Here is a 20155-nt window from a genome sequence, read left to right on the forward strand (position 1 = left end):
TAATCCCAGCACTTTTGGAGGCCAAGGTGGGCGGATCACCTGAGGTCAGGAGTTCAAGACCAGCCTGGCCAACATGGCGAAACCCTGTCTCTACTAAAAATACAAAAATTAGCCGGGAATGGTGGCAGGTACCTGTAATCCTAGTTACTCAGGAGGCTGAGGCAGGAGAATCACTTGGGGCCTGGGAGGCGGAGGCTACAGTGAACTGAGATGGTGCCATTGTATTCCAGCCTGGGTGACAGAGTGAGACTCCGTCAAAAAAAAAAAAAAAAAAGGTTATTATCTAAAGGCTTTACCTTTAGATAATAGATCATTCAAATGCTATTTAAACTACTCCAGATCAGAGAAAAAGATGGTAAGCGCTCTTAACATATTTTATGATATTAATAAAATACTGATAGCCAAATCTTCTCATTGTTTCTGAAGTTTGTTTTCTAGAAGTTCCTTCTGTCTGCTGGTGATAAACTCCTATATTCTGTTGGTCTGAATGTCTTCACCATGGTGTAGGGAGGAGACAGCCGTCCTGGCCCCCAGGGCTGTGGTGAGAATCAAAGCTGTCCTGCCTTGGGCATGTCTCCAAAGCCCAAACACACTGGGAAGACGGAGTTGGCCCCACTCAGGGTCTCCACTCAGGCCAGGCTGGGTCCCACTTCCCTCTCCCTGAGCCCCGGACACATCGATGCTGTCATTGCATGCTGATTCTCCGAGTCCCTGAGCCCCGTACCTCCCGGCCTTAAGGAGCCTTGCCAGTGTCCTCCCCACCTCGCCCCTGCCCAACAGACACAGCACGCCACCTGCTCTGCCTTGGGTCCCAGGCCTTTCCCTCCCCAGGCACCTGTTCAGGGGCAGTGAGAGAAGCAAAACAGCCCTTCTGTGCCAATGCACACTCCACCTGGGGGAGGAGGCAGACAGGAGGGCTCCTCAGAAACGGCTGATTTGTCAGCCCTGGACAAAATGAAAGGGAGAAGCAAGAAGCAGGACAGATGGGCAGGTCTCCTGCGGCCCACCCCCCCAAAAAAGGAATGTGTGGACTGGGTGCAGTGTCTCACGCCTGTAATCCCAGCACTTTGGGAGGCTGAGGCGGGTAGATCACCTGAGGTCAGGAGTTCAAGACCAGCCTGACCAACATGGTGAAACCCCGTCTCTACTAAAAATACAAAAAATTAGGCAGGCGTGGTGGCAGGTGCCTGTAATACCGGCTACTCAGGAGGCTGGGGCAGGAGAATCTCTTGAACCCAGGAGCCAGAGGTTCCAGTGAGCCGAGATCACGAAGCAAGGAAGGAAGGGAGGGCACGAGGAAGGAAAGGTGTGGCCACAGATCGTGAGTAGGATCGATAAGACAGACCTCCATTGTCAAAAGCTAAATTATGGCAGACACAAAGTGGATGGGAGACCCACGTGAAAGAAGGCACTTGGAGCCTTCAGAGAAGAACGCAGGGAGGCAAAACCCCCAAAGGCCTGAAAGCTTCAGCAGTCACTAGAAGGGGAGCTGAATACATGTGCTAAGGGGCCCTGGGGAGACGACCCCTCCAGAGGCCGCAGTTCTTAGGTCTCACCAGCCCCTCCTTGCTGCCCATCTACCAGGTCCAAGGCTCCCTGAATCCTCAGACATTAACTACAGGGGTACCTCATCCTTGTCCAGAGCAGGGTTTCTGGGGGACACAGCCACAGACACCTCCATGTGAGTCTTCCTGCACCTCAATTTGGGTGCTTTCTAACTGAAAGACCAGGGCGGCCAGGCGCGGTGGTTCACGCCTGTAATCCCAGCACTTTGGGAGGCCAAGGCGGGCAGATCGCCTGAGGTCGGGAGTTCAAGACCAGCCTGACCAACATGGAGAAACCCCATCTCTACTAAAAATACAAAATTAGCCAGGCGTGGTGGCGCGTGCCTGTAATCCCAGCTACTCGGGAGGCTGAGGCAGGAGAATCGCTTGAAACCAGGAGGTAGAGGTTGTGATGAGCCAAGATCGTGCCATTGCACTCCAGCCTAGGCAAGAAGAGTGAAACTGGGTCCCCCAAAAAACAAAAAAACCAGGGCAGTTCCCCACCACCCTCCAAGCACTGTACTCCAGCTTGTAAATGCTGCTGGGGAGGAAGGCCACTTCTGATCATGCCTTGGTGAGTGAATCCATCTCTCGGGGCGTGGAACTTGTGTTCGCAGTGGTCTACCAGCATCCTAACTGCTGTTGGGGCATGTGGACCCTTTGATTGGACCAAGAATGCAGTTCCCTTATGAGACTGTAACTAGGTTAGATGCTTTCGGGTTCTGTAGCCCAAGGCAAGGTGCTGACTTGCTGGTTTTACGTGCTTAGGGTGACCTCTGCTGGTGGCTTCTCTAAATGTTGGCTGAATACACAGCCAGGAACTGCTGGTACCGTCTCACATCAGCCAGTAGTTGGAGCCACATTGCTACCAGGAGGAAAAGAGTGCTCTTCTCATACAAGAATTATTAAAACAAAGTGATGCCCAATGCTGTTCAAGAATGAACAGCCTGGTCTGGTTAGTAACAAAGGATTCTGGTACTTGGCAACTCATTGTGGATTAGCAAGGGTTAAATAACAAAGTGGGTATTTTAGCGTCATGAGAATCTATCACAATAACTGGAAGAATTGCTGCCAGTACTGGCACCTGGTGTACAGCCCTGGGCACTGCTAGTTCTTTTTTTTTTTGGTTGGAGTCTTGCTCTTGCCCAGGCCGGAGTACAGTGGCGCCATCTCGGCTCACTGCAACCTCTGCCTCCCCTCCTGGGTTCAAGCGATTCTCCTATCTCAGCCTCCCGAGTAGCTGGGATGACAGGCGTGCACCACCACACCCGGCTAATTTTTGTATTTTTTTAGTAGAGACAGGGTTTCACCAGTTGGCCGGGCTGGTCTCGAACTCCTGATCTCAGGTGATCCACCTGCCTTGGCCTCCCAAAGTGCTGGGATTACAAGCGTGAGCTACCATGCCCAGCCTGTACTGCTAATTCTTCATTCCTCAGTGTCACCAGATGAGGCATGCGGCATGCCTCCACACCTCCCACAGGGGCTTTTGGATTCTCTTGCAAATGTCACCAGTGGATCAAACACACGCACAGCATGAACTGCTGGTGGTGTCCGTGGTGTCCTGACTTCTTGCTTCATCAGTGATTTTCTGAGAGCGGCTCCCACTGAGGAAACCGCCCACACTTCTCTGTATGCTTCTCAGACACAGGTCAGTAGAGATGTTTGGGCCTTGAATGAAGACAAAACCCACGGTTCTGTGGCCCAAGTCACTTTCCTGGGAGACAACTGGGCAACTACTAAAGACGAAGCACCAGGCCGGGCACGGCGGCTCACCACCTGTCATCCCAGCACTGTGGGAGGCCAAGGCGGGTGGATCACCTGAGGGCAGAGTTCGAGACCAGCCTGGCCAACATGGTGAAATCCCGTCTCTACTAAAAATACAAAAAAATTAGCTGGGTGTGGTGGTGCAGGCCTGTAATCCCAGCTACTCGGGAGGCTGAGGCAGGAGAATCACTTGAACCCTGGATGCGGAGGTTGCAGTGGGCTGAGATCGTACAATTGCACTCCAGCCTGGGCGACAAGAGCGAGACTCCATCTCAAAAAGTAAGTAAGTAAGTAAATAAATAAATAAATAAAAATAAGTAAAAATAAAGCAAACCATGTAAAAAGAAAAAAAGTGCACATGGAATTCGGACAATGGTTGCCTTGGGTGGGACAGCAGAGAATGGGCTGGTCAGGGTAGGATGGGAGGTGGAGTATGTTACTTGGGTTATTGTTAAAGTCCTAGCCTTTATTTTGTGGTGGTGGGTTTGAAGCTGCTCACATTATTAAAAATAACCAACCAAATATTTAATTATTCTTGACTTTTAATTTTTTATTGAAAGGGAGTCTCACTATGTCACCCAGGCTGGCCTCAAACTCCTCAAGGGCTTAAGCAATCCTTTCCCTTCAGCCTTTCAAGTAGCTGGGATTACAGGCATGTGTCACCATGCCCAGCCAAAATGTTTAAATATAGGCCAGACTCAGTGGCTTACGCCTGTAATCCCAGCATTTTGGGAGGCCGAGGCGGGTGGATCACCTGAGGTCAGGAGTTCGAGACCAGCCTGGTCAACATGCTGAAACCCCGTCTCTACTAAAATATAAAAATTAGCCAGGCATGGTGGTGAGCGCCTGTAATCCCAGCTACTCAAGAGGCTGAGACAGAAGAATGGCTTGAACCTGTGAGGCACAGGTTGCAGTGAGCTGAGATTGCACCACTGCACTCCAGCCTGGGTGACAGAGCAAGACTCCATCTCAGAAACAAAACAAAACAAAACAAAACAAAACAAAGAAAGGAAAAAGAAAAAGAACTACAGGATAAACCCAGAGGGATTGGTTTGTTTCCCATTGGTTATGAGAAAAAAACAAAAACAAACAAAAACAAAGGGAGTATAAGTGGGAAATACGGTAAGAGCAGCAATTAATGAAATACCAATACAAAGAATGACAACAAAAAGCTGGTGCTTAGAAAAGACTAATAATGACCTTCTGCCAAGATTGACCAGCTATAACAGAGAGAAGGCACAAATAAACAATATTACATATAAAAAGGGGGACATAACTTTGGATACAGCCAAGATTACAAACATAAGACAATCATACAAATAACTTTGCGCCAGTAAGTTTGAAGCCATAGCAAACATGAGAAAATATGGGGGCTGGGTGTGGTGGCTCACGCCTGTAACCCCAGCAATTTGGGAGGCTGCGGTGGGCAGATCACCTGAGATCGGGAGTTTGAGACCAGCCTGGCCAACATGGTGAAACCCCATCTCTACTAAAAATACAAAAATTAGCCGGCCATGGTGGCACATACCTGTAATCCCAGCTATTCGGGAGGCTGAGGCAGGAGAATCACTTGAACCTGGGAGGCAGAGGTTGCAGTGAGCCGAGATGGGGCCACTGCACTCCAGCCTGGGCGACAGAGCAAGATCCTGTCTCAAAAATAAATAAATAAATAAATAACATGAAAATATTTTTCCTTGAAAATATGACTGAAGAACAGAACACCTGAGTAATCTATTACCACTGACAATCTAATTCCAAACCTACCTACCCACCCACCCAAAAAATCGCCAGGCATGGTTGGTTTTACAGCAAGCTTTACCAAAAATTGTAGAAATGCAAAATTCCAATCTTATACAAACTCTTGTAATGAAAATAAAGGGAAAACACTTTCCAACTTATTTATATGAAGCTGGTATAACCTTGATACAAAACAAAGGGTGGGGGCAGTACGGAAAAGGAAAAGCTTAAACCATTTCACCTATACACCTGGATGCCAAAATACCAGAGAACCAAATCCGGCAGTATAATAACAAATCCATTGTGACTGTCTTCTTCCAGGAATGCAAGGATATCTTAAAGTGAGAGAATGTTATGATACTCCACCACATTTACAGATTAGAAGAGGAAAACCATGTGGTGAGCTCAGACTGCCATCTGTGCTCCCTGGCACACACACAGGGGTGGCTGGGTGGCAAGGGGGGAAAGCGCACTGGGCCACACGGGGAAGCCCTGGTGGAAATGACCTGGCTGTAGAGGTTAGTCCTGAAGTGACAGAGGTGCAGATTCTGAAGGGCCACAAAGTCTCAAGCATAACTGCAAGAGAAGCCAGTAAGTACTATTAGGCAGCCAGTCACAGGGACTGGCCATGACATCGGGACAAGGGGCTCTTACATCAGATCTCAGCTCACTCAGGGAGATCTATTCATACATGGTTGGATCCCACCATTCAGTTGGGAGAACAGAGGTGGAATCCAGCTTCAGAGAATGACATAGGAAAGTAGCATGCAGAATACAAGGACCCTACCTCCATCAGTACCCTTAGCTACAGCCCACAGAAGCTGAATGGCTGGTAAGAGATGAAGAAGTGGAAACGAAAAGGTTTTAGGGGGAAAAAAAGATGTTACTAGGTGGATCACAGTATCACTGAGAGAATAGAGAAGAACATAAGACCAAGCTTACAGATAAAACGCCAAAACACACACACACAAAGTGGGGAACAGTCAAAGGACTATTTAGAAGAAAACATATAGCCCTGAATATATTAGAAAACAAATTGAAATTAAATTAGCTAAGCACACATCTCAAGAACCCAGAATGAGCAAATAAACCCAAAGAAACGAAGGAAAAGTCCAGTAAGGAAGACCTCTTGCAAAGCTAGCCAAATAAAATACACAAAATATAAACATATTTTGTTGATTTCACCTGCCCTCACCCCTTGCCCCACTTTTTCTGGTAATAGAACCTCTCTATTCCATGGGAAACATATAAGAATTACTTGTGGCTCATCCTGCCCCACCCCAGTCCTCCACACCCTCCCACCCCCAGCCCTGGCCACAGTGACTGCTCAAGCACAGCAAGTGACCTGAGGAAGATCAATCGCCCTTCACGGAAATACAGGGATCCTCAAGAGCCCCAAGGGGCTCTGTCTACAAGGACTGTGTATAAACTTGAGCGTCCTGGCTGGGCGCAGTGGCTCATGCCTGTAATCCCAGCACTTTGGGAGGCCGACGCAGGCGGATCACGAGGTCAGGAGATCGAGACCATCCTGGCTAACACGGTGAAACCCTGTCTCTACTAAAAATACAAAAAATTAGCCGGGCGTGGTGGCGGGCGCCTGTAGTCCCAGCTACTCAGGAGGCTGAGGCAAGAGAATGGCGTGAACCCCGGGGGGCGGAGCCTGCAGTGAGCCGAGATCGCGCCACTGCACTCCAGCCTGGGCAACAGCGAGACTCCGTCTCAAAAAAAAAAAAAAAAAAAAAAAAAACTTGAGCTTTCTACAGAAAACATCTGTAGGAGGGAAAGAAATTAATCAGCCGGGAGCAGAGATGACAGAGATAAATGAGAGAGCCTGAGGAATTCATGCTGCTGGCATTGGTTCATCCCTGCCCGATGCGCACCACTCAGAGACCTCAGGTCAATGAGCCTTGTTTACTTCTCCTAATTTGAGTTCAATTTTGTCATTTATAAGAAAGTCCCGCATACGCCAGGCATGGTGGCTGTCACCTGTAATCCCAGTACTTTGAGAGGCCAGGGCAGGAGCATCACTTGAGCCTGGGAGTTCGAGACCAGCCTGGGCAACATAGGGAGAGCCTGTCTCTACTAAAAATAAAAAAAATTAGCCAGGTGTGGTGGCGCGCACATGTGGTTCCAGCTACTCAGGAGGCTGAGGTGGGAGAATCACTTGGGCCTGGGAGGTCAAGGCTGCAGTGGCGCCATGATGGCCTGGGCAACAGAGTGAGAGGCTGTCTCAAAAAAAAAAAAAAAAAAAAATTACTGGGTGCAGTGGCTCACCCTTGTAATCCCAGCACTTTGTGAGGCTGAGGGGGGCCAATCACCTGAGGTCAGGACTTTGAGACCAGCCTGGTCAACATGGCAAAACCCCATCTCTACTAAAAATACAAAAATTAGCTGGGCGTGGTGGCGGGTGCCTGTAATTCCAGCTACTCGGGAGGCTGAGGCAGGAGAATCACTTGAACCCGGGAGGTGGAGGTTACAGTGAGCCGATACTGCACCACTGCACTCCAGCCTGGGCGACACAGTGAAACTCTGCCTCAAAAACAAAACAAAAACAAACAAAAAAAGAAAGTTCCAAATAATACAAATATTATGCATGAACTTTTGCCCAAAAAGCTTAAATATATATGAAATATGATCCTAGAATGATACAAATGATCAAAATTGACTCAAGGATAGAAAACTTTAGACAGAACACAACTGAATAAACTAAAAGGCAGTCAAAGATCCACCCCTGAAAAAGGTACCCAGCACAGATGTTTTTGTAAACAAGTTCTACAAAACGTTGAAGAAACAAATGCCTGGCCTATAAACTATTCAAGCCTGAAGAAAAAGACGTCTCCAAACCCATTTGCAAGGCTAGCGTAAAGCTAATCTCGAAATAGAACAGGAAGGTCATTTTTTAAAAAGAGGGAGGGGATTGGCCCAGGGAGAGAGATAAAACTCCTAAGTAAATACATAATATACTGTAAAACTAAGCAAGGTTTATATCAGAAAGTAAGGTGTGTCCAACATTAGGAAACCTATTACTGTAACTCAGTACAATCATACAATAAAATCTTTTGATTTTCTCCATAGATGTCAACATTCATCACTGTTAAACAAAAGGGAAGGAGAAAAAAAAAAAAACAGTAAGATGGAACAAAGAAAACATCTTCAGTCTAATGAAGATCATCTACCGGAAGCCCAGAGCAAGCGTCCTACCTCAGGATGCAACGTGAGAACCATTCCCACTGAGAAAGCATCAATCAAGGGTGCCATGCAACCACGGTGGAGGTCCTGGCCTCTGAGATTCACAAGAAATAGACATGAGTGTAAAGGAGGAGATAAAACTGCCATTAGTGGGATACGATTTGGCTATCTAGAAAGCCACAAGATCAACTGAAGAACTGCGCATTAGACAAGGTGGGCAACACAAAGATGGACACACAGGTGGATGCCAGGGATGGGGAAAGGTGATTTCCACAGATCCTTCACTACCAGTAACTAGGACTTTCATAAAACTCCTAAGACTAAACCAAATTGGAAGTAAAGGCCCATTTGAAGACCACACCACCTTACCAAAGAACATACCTCATTTCTGGACAGGAAGATGAAAAACTGTTAATTTTTCTACAATATTTATTTAAACAAAACTAAAAATAAACTGTTAAGATACCACTTCTTGGGTGGACATAGTGGCTCACGCCTGGAATCCCAGCCCTCTGGGAGGCTGAGGCGGGAGGATGGCTTGCCCAGGAGTTTGAGACCAGCCTGGGCAACATAATAAGACTGGCTCTACAAAAAAAAAAAAAAATAGAAAAAGAAAAATTAGCCCGATGTGGTGGTGCACACCTGTGGTCCCAGCTACGCAGTAGGCTGAGGTAAAAGGATCGCTTGAGCCCAGGAGGTGGAGGCTGCAATGAGCCGTGATTGCACCACTGTGTTCCAGCCTGGGTGACAGGAGTGAAACCCTGTCTCAAAAAAATAAATGTTGAAACTCCGTCTCTACTAAAAATACAAAAATTAGCCGGGTGTAGTGGCAAGTGTCTGTAGTCCCAGCTATGGAGAGGCTGAGGCAGGAGAATCGCTTGAACCTGGGAGGCGGAGGTTACAGCGAGCTGAGATCATGCCACTGCACTCCAGCCTGGGTGACAAAGCAAGACTGTCTCAAAAAAAAAAAAAAAAAATGCAGTATGGGCACACGGATCAATAGGACAGATTAGAAATTCCAAAAAAGATCCATATATATGCAGGAATTTATGTTTTAAAAGATATTTCTGGCCAGGCGTGGTGGCTCATGCCTGTAATCCCAGCACTTTGGGAGACCAAGGCAGGCGGATCACGAGGTCAGGAGACTGAGACCATCTTGGCTAACCACGGTGAAACCCTGTCTCTACTAAAAATACAAAAATTAGCCGGGTGTGGTGGCGGGTGCCTGTAGTCCCAGCTACTCAGGAAGCTGAGGCAGGAGAATGGCGTGAACCCGGGAGGCAGAGCTTGCAGTGAGCCGAGATGGCGCCACTGCACTCCAGCCTGGGCAACAGAGCGAGACTCCGTCTCAAAAAAAAAAAAAAAGAAATATTTCCAGTGAGCAAAGAATGAACCTTTCAAGAAATAGTACAGGGACAAGTGACTTTCCCTTTAGGGAAAGTTTGCTACCTCTCAGAAAAAACAAACTTCAGATGAATTAAAGATAGATACACACACATACATATCTTTAACCCATCTCGTTTATTTTTTGTATATACATCTACATACATTTTATACATTATATTCATATATACATATATACAAATGTATATATGTTTAAAGCCACGCTATAAGAGGAAGTAAATGAGAAACAGACAAATGAAGTGGTAGCTGGAGGACGTGGGAATCAGTACAGGTTTTCACGCCTGTTTCAGAAATGGGAGATTCTACAGCACGCTCGACACTAACACATCACATCCATAACATATCACATCCAATAGACAGGACAGCCAAAAACACAAAACAAAAAAAGAATCAAATACCCAAACCCAGACACAACAATACTCAACAACACAAATACCCGACCAAAGTCTTTAAGAAAGCAAAAGAGGCCGGGCACAGTGGCTCACACCTGTAATCCCAGCACTCTAGGAGGCCGAGGTGGGTGGACCACTTGAGGTCAGGAGTTCGAGACCAGCCTGGCCAACATGGCAAAACCTCGTCTCTACTGAAAATATAAAAATTAGCCAGGCATGGTGGCGCACGCCTGTAATCCCAGCAGTTTGGGAGGCTGAGGCAGGAGGCTCATTTAAGGTCAGGAGTTCGAGACCAGCCCGGGCAACATGGCAAAACCCCGTCTCTACTAAAAATACAAAAAGTTAGCCAGGTGTGGTGGTGCACGCCTGTAGTCCAAGCTACTCGGGAGGCTGAGGCAGGAGAGTTACTTGAACCCAGTAGGTGAAGGTTACAGTGAGCCGAGATCACGCCACTGCACTCCAGCCTGAGCAACACAGGGAGACACTCTCTCAAAAAAAAAAAAAAAAAAAAGATAGTCTCCAAAACACAAGAGGTAGGGTTTAAGTCCCATTGGCTTACGACAGGAAGATATGTGCACATCTGCAGAGCTGGTAACAGGGAGGCAGGCATTCCCTCTGATGGTTGCTGTTTCTTAATGAGGCATGTGTTGTGGTAACTACCACAAGGGGGAATTGATAGATAAGACAGAAGTTTTGAAACAGACATCCCAGAGTAGATCTGCTGGGCAGTGCTTAGTGTCCATCTGAGGTTTGTAATGATAAACCTAAGGTACAACTGGTGGCCAGGCTGGCTGTTTTCTCACCTAATGATGGTGACTTGGGTTTGGGCACAGAGGTGAATGATTGGGTTTACCCAGGGTTAGGGTTTTACTAGCGGAACAGAATGGAGGGAGACAGAGGGGTATAGGGTGGACTACGGAATTGATGCTACACAAGAGGGAAGTGAAGGCAGGTTACTCATGAGAATGTCAGGGCTGGTTAGAAGAATGAAGGGTGAGGGTGGAAAAGCAGCCTCTATTTAAAAGGTTATAAGACAATCAATGTCCTCAGGGAATAATCAGGTTTCAAATAAAGTCAGGAGATGGATGGACCATTCAAAACAAAGTTAAGGATAGAGAGATTTGCCAGCCACCTTCTGGAAGTGATAGATGGTACAGAGTGGGAGAGATGAGGTCGCATGTGGGGATGGACACAGTAGCTGGAGGTGAGCACTCCCGTACACAGGGTGACTAGAAAGGCGGGGAGAACAGCACGAGGCACCATGGGCTCCTGAGCGTCTCTTAGAGGCAGGTGGGTGTTAGGTCCTAGGGCTGTCATCCTGAGTGCTTAAATTGGTATGAACTGCAAGCAGGCAAGGAAGCAGGAGTGCTCCCAGCTGTTAAACACATGCAAGGAGGCCCAGAGCACGGCCTGGCACTTTCTAAGTGCCCAATAAGAAAGAACAAACCACCTGGGAAAGACTCCAGCCATTTCCCATTTCCTCCCCATTCAGCCCACCCACCCACAAGGTCTCTAATAAATAGGGAGCAGTTTTTCACTTCATCACAATCTCCCTCCCCCGAGAGAGCCACTCAGACACCAGAACAAGTCACCAACCCACCAGGGGTTTAATTCTCTGAATCAAAAGATCAGTTCAGAGAGGAGCCCTACTTTGTCCTCATGCAGGGGTGAAGATCTGCAGAGCACCCTGGGAATGTCCAAGCCCAGAAGAGCCAGGGGCCAGTCCCTGAGCAAGTGGAGAATTGGGTCCTGGAGTCTCAGGCTGCCTCCTCCTCTTCGCTCTCCTCCTCACTCTCATGATACTGTCTGCGGTTTGTGTTAACAAACAGGTCAGAATCATCTTCTGAGCTGGACTCCTCTCCTGATAACTGTGGCTCAGCTGGGAGTTCTGGTTGAGTTTGTCTGCACGAAGGGAAGAGAGCAGGGTTAGCCCAGCGCCTTCTGGGAAAATAAGATCTACAATCAAGGAGTTCCAAAAAAAGGCCCAGCAGTCAGGGCCCTACAGCACCCTTTAAAGACTCAAACAAGGGACACAGGAGAGCAAACAGTGGGGAAACGTGGCCAAAGAAACAGGCTAAAGACTGACCCCACTCCCCAAACGTGTGCCACAGCCATTTGTTTTAGTTAGAAATAATGATTCTACGACCACCAACTAACACTTAATGGACCCATATCACATAATAGATACTGCACTAAGCAATTTTACAAGCCATCCACTTCTTTAATCCTCACAAAGCTCCCATTTTACATATAAGAAAATAGAGTTTGAAGGAATTAAATAACGTGCTTAAAGTCATTCAGCTTTAAGTGGCAAAGCCAAGATTTTAACCCAGAGCATCTGACCTTCAAGCCCCATTCATAACCATGTTATACCACATGCTTAGGAGCTCTCAACAGATACCCTATGTAAGGAGGAAAGAAGGCTCTATTTTTCCCTCAAGGCACCAAAGCATGAACCCCTTATTTTCCATGTACCCCACCCCAAGGCTTGTTCCTCACCTGTTCCTGTTGTTGTTGTGTTTCTCAGCCACTTCAGAGAAGGCCTCAGGCCTATGCCAAGAGATGAGCCAAAGTCAGAAAGGACAAATAAATTTCTCACAAAAGAGCTGCTTCCAGCTGTGTCTGCCTGGGATGCCATGACCTTCCCTCCCCTAATTCCCAAGCTAGGAAGGCAATGCCTCCAGAAGCCAGACAGCCAATGATCAAGGGGACCACCTACCAAAACCCCTCCTTCTGCAGAGAGCGCACGTGGTCCTTGCAGAGCACAAACGAGATTTCAGCCTTCACCTTTTCTCCCTCTTCAATGGGGTCAACAATGAGAAAGTCCCCTGTAGGTAAGAAGAGAAAAGGCAAAGTCAGGCCTGCTTGCAATAAGGAAAGCCAAAGCCATAGGAAGTGGTTCTATCTCCTAGAGAGGGCTGCCTCTCTCACCTCTCTCTCTTTTTTCTTTTTTTTGAGACAGGGTCTTGCTCTGTTGCCCAGGCTGGCAAGCAATAGCATGATCATAGCTGACTGCAGCCTCCACCTCCCAGGCTCAAGTGATTCTCAGGCCTCAGCCTCCTGAGTAGCTGGGATCACAGGCACGTGCCCAACTAATTTTTTTCTTTTTGTAGAGACAAGGTCTCATTATGCTGCCCAGGCTGGTCTCAAGCGATCCTCCCATCTCAGCCTCTCAAAGTGCCGGGATTACAGGAGTAATCCTCTCACCTCTCTTGATCCAGATGTTCTTGCGGTATTTGGAGGGCATGCTCACCAGGAAGCGCTGCCCTTGGGCTGTCTCCACCTCATGCAGATTGTTCCCTGGGGTCCTGAGTACCTGGTTCAGGAGAGACCAAGAATCAGTCTCATCAGTCAGATCAAACACCCTCTCAGACACGCTGCACCCTACCCCCACCCCAGGGGCCCTCCAGGGCTGCAGGGGTGGGGAGCAGAACAGCTTGTGCCCCAAGCCACTCACCCTGACAATCTGCTGCTGGTCGGAGGGCACTATGTGCTCCCCTAGCACCTCCTTCACCACATGCTTCCTCTTGGTGGCCTGAGACATGCTGAAGTTGTCCCACGCTGGTTAGGAACGAAGACACTGTCAACTCCTCCTCCTGAGTTCCTTGGATGGCAGGCTCAGAACCCAGGACTGTTCTGAAGATGGGGAGGGGCCTTTTACTGAGGGGTGACACGGTGTCTTGGTTAAGAACATGGGTTCTGAAGTCTAACTGCCTGGATTCAAATCCTACCTTGGTTTATTTCCTAACTATTCAACTTCTCTAGGTCCCAGAGAAATAACAGCTAACTCAGCACTGTTACAGTATGGTATGAGGCCACCACTTCTCCTGTTGGCCTTCTTCGTTTCTCCCCAACCTCCCCTTTTCCCTAGTTTATAAGACAGGAGAAAAGGGAGAAAGCAAAAAGTTGGAAAGAAACAGAAGTAAGATAAATAGCTAGATGACCTTGGCACCACCACCTGGCCCTGGTGGCTAAAATAATAATAATATTATTAACCCCTGACCAAAACTACTGGTGTTATCTGTAAATTCTAGACATTGTATAAGAAAGCACTGTAAAACTTTTTGTTCTGTTAGCTGATGTATGTAGCCCCCAGTCACGTTTCTCACGCTTACTTGATCTATTATGACTTTTTCACGTAGACCCCTTAGAGTTGTAAGCCCTTAAAAGGGCTAGGAATTTCTTTTTCGGGGAGCTTGGCTCTTAAGACACGAGTCTGCCGACGCTCCCGGCCGAATAAAAAAACCTCTTCCTTCTTTAATCTGGTGTCTGAGGGGTTTTGTCTGCGACTCGTCCTGCTACAACAGAATGGGACAATACAATGCATGTCATGTAAAAGTAACTCCGGCCGGGCGCGGTGGCTCACGCCTGTAATCCCAGCACTTTGGGAGGCCGAGGTGGGCGGATCACGATGTCAGGAGATCGAGACCATCCTGGCTAATACGGTGAAACCCCCTCTCTACAAAAACACAAAAAATTAGCCGGGCGTGATGACGAGCGCCTGTAGTCCCAGCTACTCGGGAGGCTGAGGCAGGAGAATGGCGTGAACCCGGGAGGCGGAGCTTGCAGTGAGCCGAGATCGCGCCACTGCACTCCAGCCTGGGCGACAGAGCAAGACTCCGTCTCAAAAAAAAAAAAAAAAAAAAAAGTAACTCCTATAATCTTAAGTACTGGTGTAATATAAAACTATACGCATGCTCCAGAGAAGTCATCCTGGCAACCTCTCTGGAAGGAGTTTGAAATAAACCGTATCTTTCTCAACACGCTTGTACACCCCAAGTCTAGCATAGTCACACAACAGAGAAGTTCAGTCTGGCAACACACTACAGCCGGAGACAAATTAGGTGGCCACCGTGATGGTCCAAGCCAGGAACTAGTTAATTAAAGGTTGAGGTGAGCAGGCTTGTCTGCGACATTTGCATATTTCTGACTTGCGTACTTAGAAGACGAAGGCCAGTACCCTTAAGACTGATGGTTTCCGAAGGAAACACTGTCATCTCTAGTTGCTGTCCTCCTTCCTCCTCCCTGTCTATCCCGGAGAAAAGACCCTCAGAGAAACACCCACACTTAGTCTCTGGCCCTCGGCTCCCAGGAACGCTGCCGGAGCAACCCCGCCGTCTAGGCTGGACGCTGAGAGAGGATCGTCCACGACTCACTTCAAGGCTGAACCAAGAAAACACAGTAAAGGAACTTGCCGGCGGCCGCGACGGTAGCGTCAGCTAGAAATCAGGTCTCCAGTGTTCCCAGTTCCCACCAGTCCAACTGCGAGGAGTGCAACGTGAGTCTGAGTCTGATCCCTCCGAAAACCGTACTTCCGGCGCTGTCTCGGAGGCCTCCCGTCCCCTCCCTTGTCCGTCTTCTAACTCTTCCCCACGCCAGGTCCGTCAAGCCTAAGTCCTTGAGTTCCGGGTCCGGGCAGCAGAGAAAGGAAGTCCTCTCCCTGGAGGCCTATCTCCCTCAGAACTGCGCGAGAAGCGAGACCTTAGAAGGCAGGGCTTCCCGCGAAGGACCGGAAAGGAGCGCCTACTAAGGACGCCGTCGAGGTCCCGGGCGCCTCAACTCTATAGCTCTAACTGGCTAGAAGTGCCCAACGTGGAAGGTTTCTTTTTTAAAGGCGGCTCTTGAAGCGACCCGGAAACGGAAGTGGAAGAAAGTTCTAGTGGCTTGAGGTATCCGCAGGAGCGGCCGGGTGGCGGGAGGAACCGTTACGGGAACTGAAGTTGCGGGTGAGCGCCAGCCGCGGAGCAGGGCCCTGACTGGAGGCCAGAGGGGTTGCGGGGAGAAGGGGAGGAGAGGGGTCGCAGGCGCTGTGGCGGGCCCTGGGGGAGAGCTTGGCCGCGCTGCGGGGAGGGGGCGGGGTGCGGCGCGTGGGAGCCGGGCCGCGGGAAGGGGCGGGCCGCAGCGGCGCTCGGTGGGGGCGGAGCTGGGGCGCGGCGTGAACCCCGCGGGCGGGGAGCGGGTGTGCGCAGCGCTAGGTGTGCGCTTCGCCCTGTAGGTAGAGAGACCCTTTGGTTAGCTTTCCACGCCAAGTGGCCGTTCCAGGCAGTCAGTGTCGTCTTGGTTCAGCCAAGGTCGCAGAGGGAGTGACAGCTTCCGCGCAGCCCTGGCTACGGACTCTGGGAATCTTTCCACTGCCCCGCTTGCGCCACCTGTTAGGCAGGATCGTTTTTCCTCTGGGGCAAGATCAAAATCCAGGTCCTGCAGGAAGAAACTCCTCTTAAAAATAGTAGGGAAGAGTCTCCCTGGAACTGGTTTCTCCTTTCCGGATGAGGGGGATCGAGCAAGCCACGGTAACCCCTGGCTTGGCTTCCTCTTACTATGAGATTGCTCGTGGGCCCTTAGGAGTTCCAGGTCTTCAGCCCTAATCTGCCTTTTTTTTGGGATTCCTAGATTAAGCCTGATCAAGATGACAACCTCCCAAAAGCACCGAGACTTCGTGGCAGAGCCCATGGGGGAGAAGCCAGTGGGGAGCCTGGCTGGGATTGGTGAAGTCCTGGGCAAGAAGCTGGAGGAAAGGGGTTTTGACAAGGTGTGGGGTGGCTGCGTGTACCTAGTGCAAGCGGGGGGTGGAAGGGAAGTGATTCCATCTGCTGGGGGATGGACAGTAAGGTATAATCTGAAGAGGCTGCCAGAGCCTGGGCACCTGGTGGAGAGGAGAGGGGGGCAAAACCTGCGCTGCTTCCTGGGCTTGTGTGCTCTGAATGGCACAGGAATGGCTGTCTTGCTCTTATCTCTCACTGAGCACTGAGCAGCACGCCCCTTCCTTTTCCCTGTTTTGCAGGCCTATGTTGTCCTTGGCCAGTTTCTGGTGCTAAAGAAAGATGAAGACCTCTTCCGGGAATGGCTGAAAGACACTTGTGGCGCCAACGCCAAGCAGTCCCGGGACTGCTTCGGATGCCTTCGAGAGTGGTGCGACGCCTTCTTGTGATGCTCTCTGGGAAGCTCTCAATCCCCAGCCCTCATCCAGAGTTTGCAGCCGAGTAGGGACTCCTCCCCTGTCCTCTACGAAGGAAAAGATTGCTATTGTCGTACTCACCTCCGACGTACTCCGGGGTTTTTTGGGAGTTTTCTCCCCTAACCATTTCAACTTTTTTTTGGATTCTTGCTCTTGCATGCCTCCCCCGTCCTTTTTCCCTTGCCAGTTCCCTGGTGACAGTTACCAGCTTTCCTGAATGGATTCCCGGCCCCATCCCTCACCCCCACCCTCACTTTCAATCCGTTTGATACCATTTGGCTCCTTTTTTGGCAGAACAGTCACTGTCCTTGTAAAGTTTTTTAGATCAATAAAGTCAGTGGCTTTCATGACTGGGCTTTGTGCACTGAAAAGCAAGTGGGCTGGGAGTTGCCTCTCCTCCAGGGACTGACCATGTTTCCCTCACTCCTTATCAGTAGAGACCGAAACTGGCAGCTTCCCTTCCACTCCCAGAGGGCAGCCACCCTAGCCATGTAGGCCTCAGGCAGGTGACTTGTGTCTCAATCCCTGAGTGATGTGGGAGAGGGTGTGGGTGGATCTTTTCCTGGGAGCCAGATGGACTGTGCTCCAGATGTCAGTTAAGTCAACAGCTGGGCTAGGCAGCACCTGGTGGAAAAGTCAGTGGGAGTCAGAGGTACCAGACAGGGTGGGCCGGATGTGGGTGAGAGTTCACCTGCCAGTCATCATATCATCTGCTCTCCCAGCCTCTGTAAGGGTGGGCAGGGTGCTTGCCATCTTCCATGATCTCTTAGGGAGGAGAAGGAGCACAGGCATCACAGCTGGAAGGATGTGAGGGGAGTACACCTCAGTACATTTTAGTCCCGTTCTTTTTGTTTACTTTTTAACTTAATAGGGACAGGGCCCTGCTCTGTTGCCCAGGCTGGCCTTAAGCGATCCTTAAGCCTCCCAAAGCGCTGTGACTATAGGTGTGAGCCACCATACCCGGCCAGCCCTATTATTTCTTGAACACTTAGTATGAACCAGGCTTGAAGCTAAAACCTTCGCAAACATTTTTTTCTTTCACAATAATAAATATTTTCTCCTTTACAGGTGAGGAAATTTGAGGCTCAAGAGAGGCTAATTTGCCCATGGACTTGCTCCTGGGAAGTAGCCAGACTGGAACTCAAACTAGCTTGGAAACCCACGGACCCGGCCATGTGTTCCTTGGTCATGTGGCTTAGCCTCTCTGAGCCTCAGTTTCTCCACTTGGAAAATGAGGTGGTTGTAGGGAAAGGATATTTGCAGCAGTATAAACAACAAAGGACTATTTCCATAGCACATACAGAATTGCAATCAAGAAAAAAGCGGACTGGCTGGGCGCAATGGCTCACGTTTGTAATCCCAGCACTTTCAGAGGCCGAGGTGGGTGGATCACCTGAGGTCAGGAGTTCAAGACCAGCCTGGCCAACATGGTGAGACCCCATCTCTACCAAAAATACAAAAATTAGCCGGGTGTGGTGGTGCACGCCTGTAATCCCAGCTACCCAGGAGACTAAGGCAGGAGAATCGAACTTGGGAGGCAGAGGTTGCAGTGAGCCGAGATCACGGCCATTGCACTCCAGCCAGGGTGACCAGAATGAAACTTTGTCTCAAAAAAAAAAAAAAAAAAAACCAGAAAAATGGGTAAAAGACCTAAGACAGCCACAGAAGAGGGTTCCCTCCCAGTAAATAAGCACAGGAAAGGTGCTCCATATTGCTAGTAATAAGACATCACATGCCATTAACACCCACCTGACTGGCAAACACTTTTAAGTTGGACAATACCAAGTATTGATGAGATAATGAAGCAACAGGAACTGATACCTAGCTGGTGGGAGTATAAATTGGTCTAAACAATTTGGGAAGACAGTTGGGTGTTATTTAGTAAAACTGACACGCCCTGTGACCAAGCAGTTCCACTCTCGGGACTGTGCCTTGAAGAAAGTCCTGAACACCTGCAGCAGGACCTAGATGAGTTTGCAGCTGCATTGTTGGGAGCAACGCTAGCGGCTGTCAATACTAGAGTAGATAAATAGGCACTCATGCCACCGGACACTGGACGGAGGTAAAAATGAACAAATGATAGTTGTGTACAACACGAATCTCAATAGCGAATGAAGACAAACAAATTCTTAGGAATTCCTACATAGATGGTAAAACTAGAAGGAAAACAAAGGAAATGATTATGGTAAGTAGTAAAGGAAAAAGTCTACAGGGATTATCTTTGGGGGAGGGTGTGGAAGGGCTTAAGGGTAGGCTTGGCCTACCCTGACCTGTGTTTCTGACCTATGGGGTAGTGGTACAGGCATTGACCAAAAGTGTATGTTCTGCGCCCTTTTCAGTGTATTCGCTACATCTCAACAATAGATAACAGGAAAACCAAAAATAAAGACCTGAGGCTGGAACGATTGCGTGAAAGGTCAGAAACTAAATTGTTATTTGTAGGGATGAGAGTTCTGTGCAAGGCTGGGACTGGGAAGTGCGAGTGGCCCAGCTTGAAAGGGACACCAGGTGACTGCAGCAGGGCCCAGCTTGTGCTTCAAGCCGCTTCCTGGGAGGCTGCTGGTCTGCGTCCCGGCTGAGGTGGTCACGAGGGCTCTCTTGAGTTTCAGACTGTTTCTGATGTCTTCCCGGCTAAGTCCCCTCAGCCTTGACCCTCATGCTATGATGCTGTCGCAGGCCTTGTGTGCTTAGGTGGGGGCTTTGCAGGGCTCCGGCCTCACCACACCTCAGCCCTGATGCTGCCAGCTTGTTGCTGGTGCTCTGTGAGGTCATGGAGACTCCTCCTCCACGAAGCCCTTCCCTGGGCTCCTGCCCACGCTGGCCTCCTGGTTTGGCCTCGCCTGGCTGTGGCACTGGGACCCTGCTGGAAGCCTGCGGCTCATGCTGTCTGCTTTATTTCCTTGTCGTCTGCCTTTCCCGGCTCACCCACAGGCTTTGCCATAGAAGGGACTGGAACCTGCCTTCTCACCTCTCCCTTGGGGCACAGGCAGTGCATATACCAGGTGGCAGGCCACAAACCCTTTATCAGGACTCCATATTGCATCCCACACAAGTTCTTGGCTCTGTCCTGGGACAGCAGTAGACAAAGGGCATCTAGAATGTACCTTGTGACAGTGTGGCCTCTCAGATCCAGCCCGACTCAGCCAGCAGGACAAAGGGACCACGGCTTG

At 49.3% G+C, this 20155-nt stretch overlaps 2 protein-coding genes across 22 annotated transcripts in view; one reads left to right on the plus strand and one right to left on the minus strand.

Moving 5' to 3' along the window:
• EIF1AD (eukaryotic translation initiation factor 1A domain containing) overlaps window positions 1-15366 on the minus strand; it is a 26741-nt gene extending 11375 nt beyond the window's left edge. For 3 of the 19 annotated variants that reach the window (XR_010113452.1, XR_010113453.1, XR_004665123.3), the window contains exons 1-7: window positions 15226-15365; window positions 13488-13666; window positions 13238-13346; window positions 12750-12858; window positions 12530-12580; window positions 11681-11932; window positions 4837-4958 (exon numbers count right to left, since the gene is read on the minus strand). Coding sequence is in view for 5 of the 19 variants with exons in the window: in XM_008954098.4 (XP_008952346.1) it covers window positions 11788-11932; window positions 12530-12580; window positions 12750-12858; window positions 13238-13346; window positions 13488-13574 (501 nt within the window). In the remaining 14 variants the exon portion in view is untranslated. Of the gene's footprint in view, window positions 1-132; window positions 4959-9736; window positions 11933-12529; window positions 12581-12749; window positions 12859-13237; window positions 13347-13487; window positions 13691-14990 lie in introns of those variants that run through there. The other 16 variants (XR_010113454.1, XR_010113446.1, XR_010113445.1 and 13 more) reach the window with 13 other exon arrangements.
• Window positions 15367-15416: 50 nt separating this feature from the next.
• Window positions 15417-17332, plus strand: BANF1 (BAF nuclear assembly factor 1). Of its 3 annotated transcripts, none has more exons than XM_003828655.5 (3): window positions 15417-15699; window positions 16421-16559; window positions 16812-17332. In XM_003828655.5, the coding sequence occupies exons 2-3, from the start codon at window positions 16437-16439 to the stop codon at window positions 16956-16958; spliced, it is 270 nt and encodes an 89-aa protein (XP_003828703.1). In that variant the 5' UTR covers window positions 15417-15699; window positions 16421-16436; the 3' UTR covers window positions 16959-17332. The 3 variants fall into 3 exon arrangements, with proteins under 3 accessions (XP_003828703.1, XP_003828702.1, XP_054950516.1); XM_003828654.4 differs by having other exon boundaries at window positions 15617-15756; XM_055094541.2 differs by lacking the exon at window positions 15417-15699 and adding an exon at window positions 15934-16320.
• Window positions 17333-20155: the final 2823 nt, after the last annotated feature.

Source organism: Pan paniscus, chromosome 9 (assembly GCF_029289425.2).
Source record: "Pan paniscus chromosome 9, NHGRI_mPanPan1-v2.0_pri, whole genome shotgun sequence".
Classification (NCBI taxonomy): Eukaryota; Metazoa; Chordata; class Mammalia; order Primates; family Hominidae; genus Pan; species Pan paniscus.

Excerpts from the sequence above, each read along its gene's own strand:
- BANF1 (XM_003828655.5), top strand. The coding sequence starts at position 16,437 with ATGACAACCTCCCAAAAGCACCGAGACTTCGTGGCAGAGCCCATGGGG. Across the intron at positions 16,560-16,811 it reads AGGAAAGGGGTTTTGACAAG|GCCTATGTTGTCCTTGGCCA; the intron begins GTGTGGGGTGGC and ends CCTGTTTTGCAG.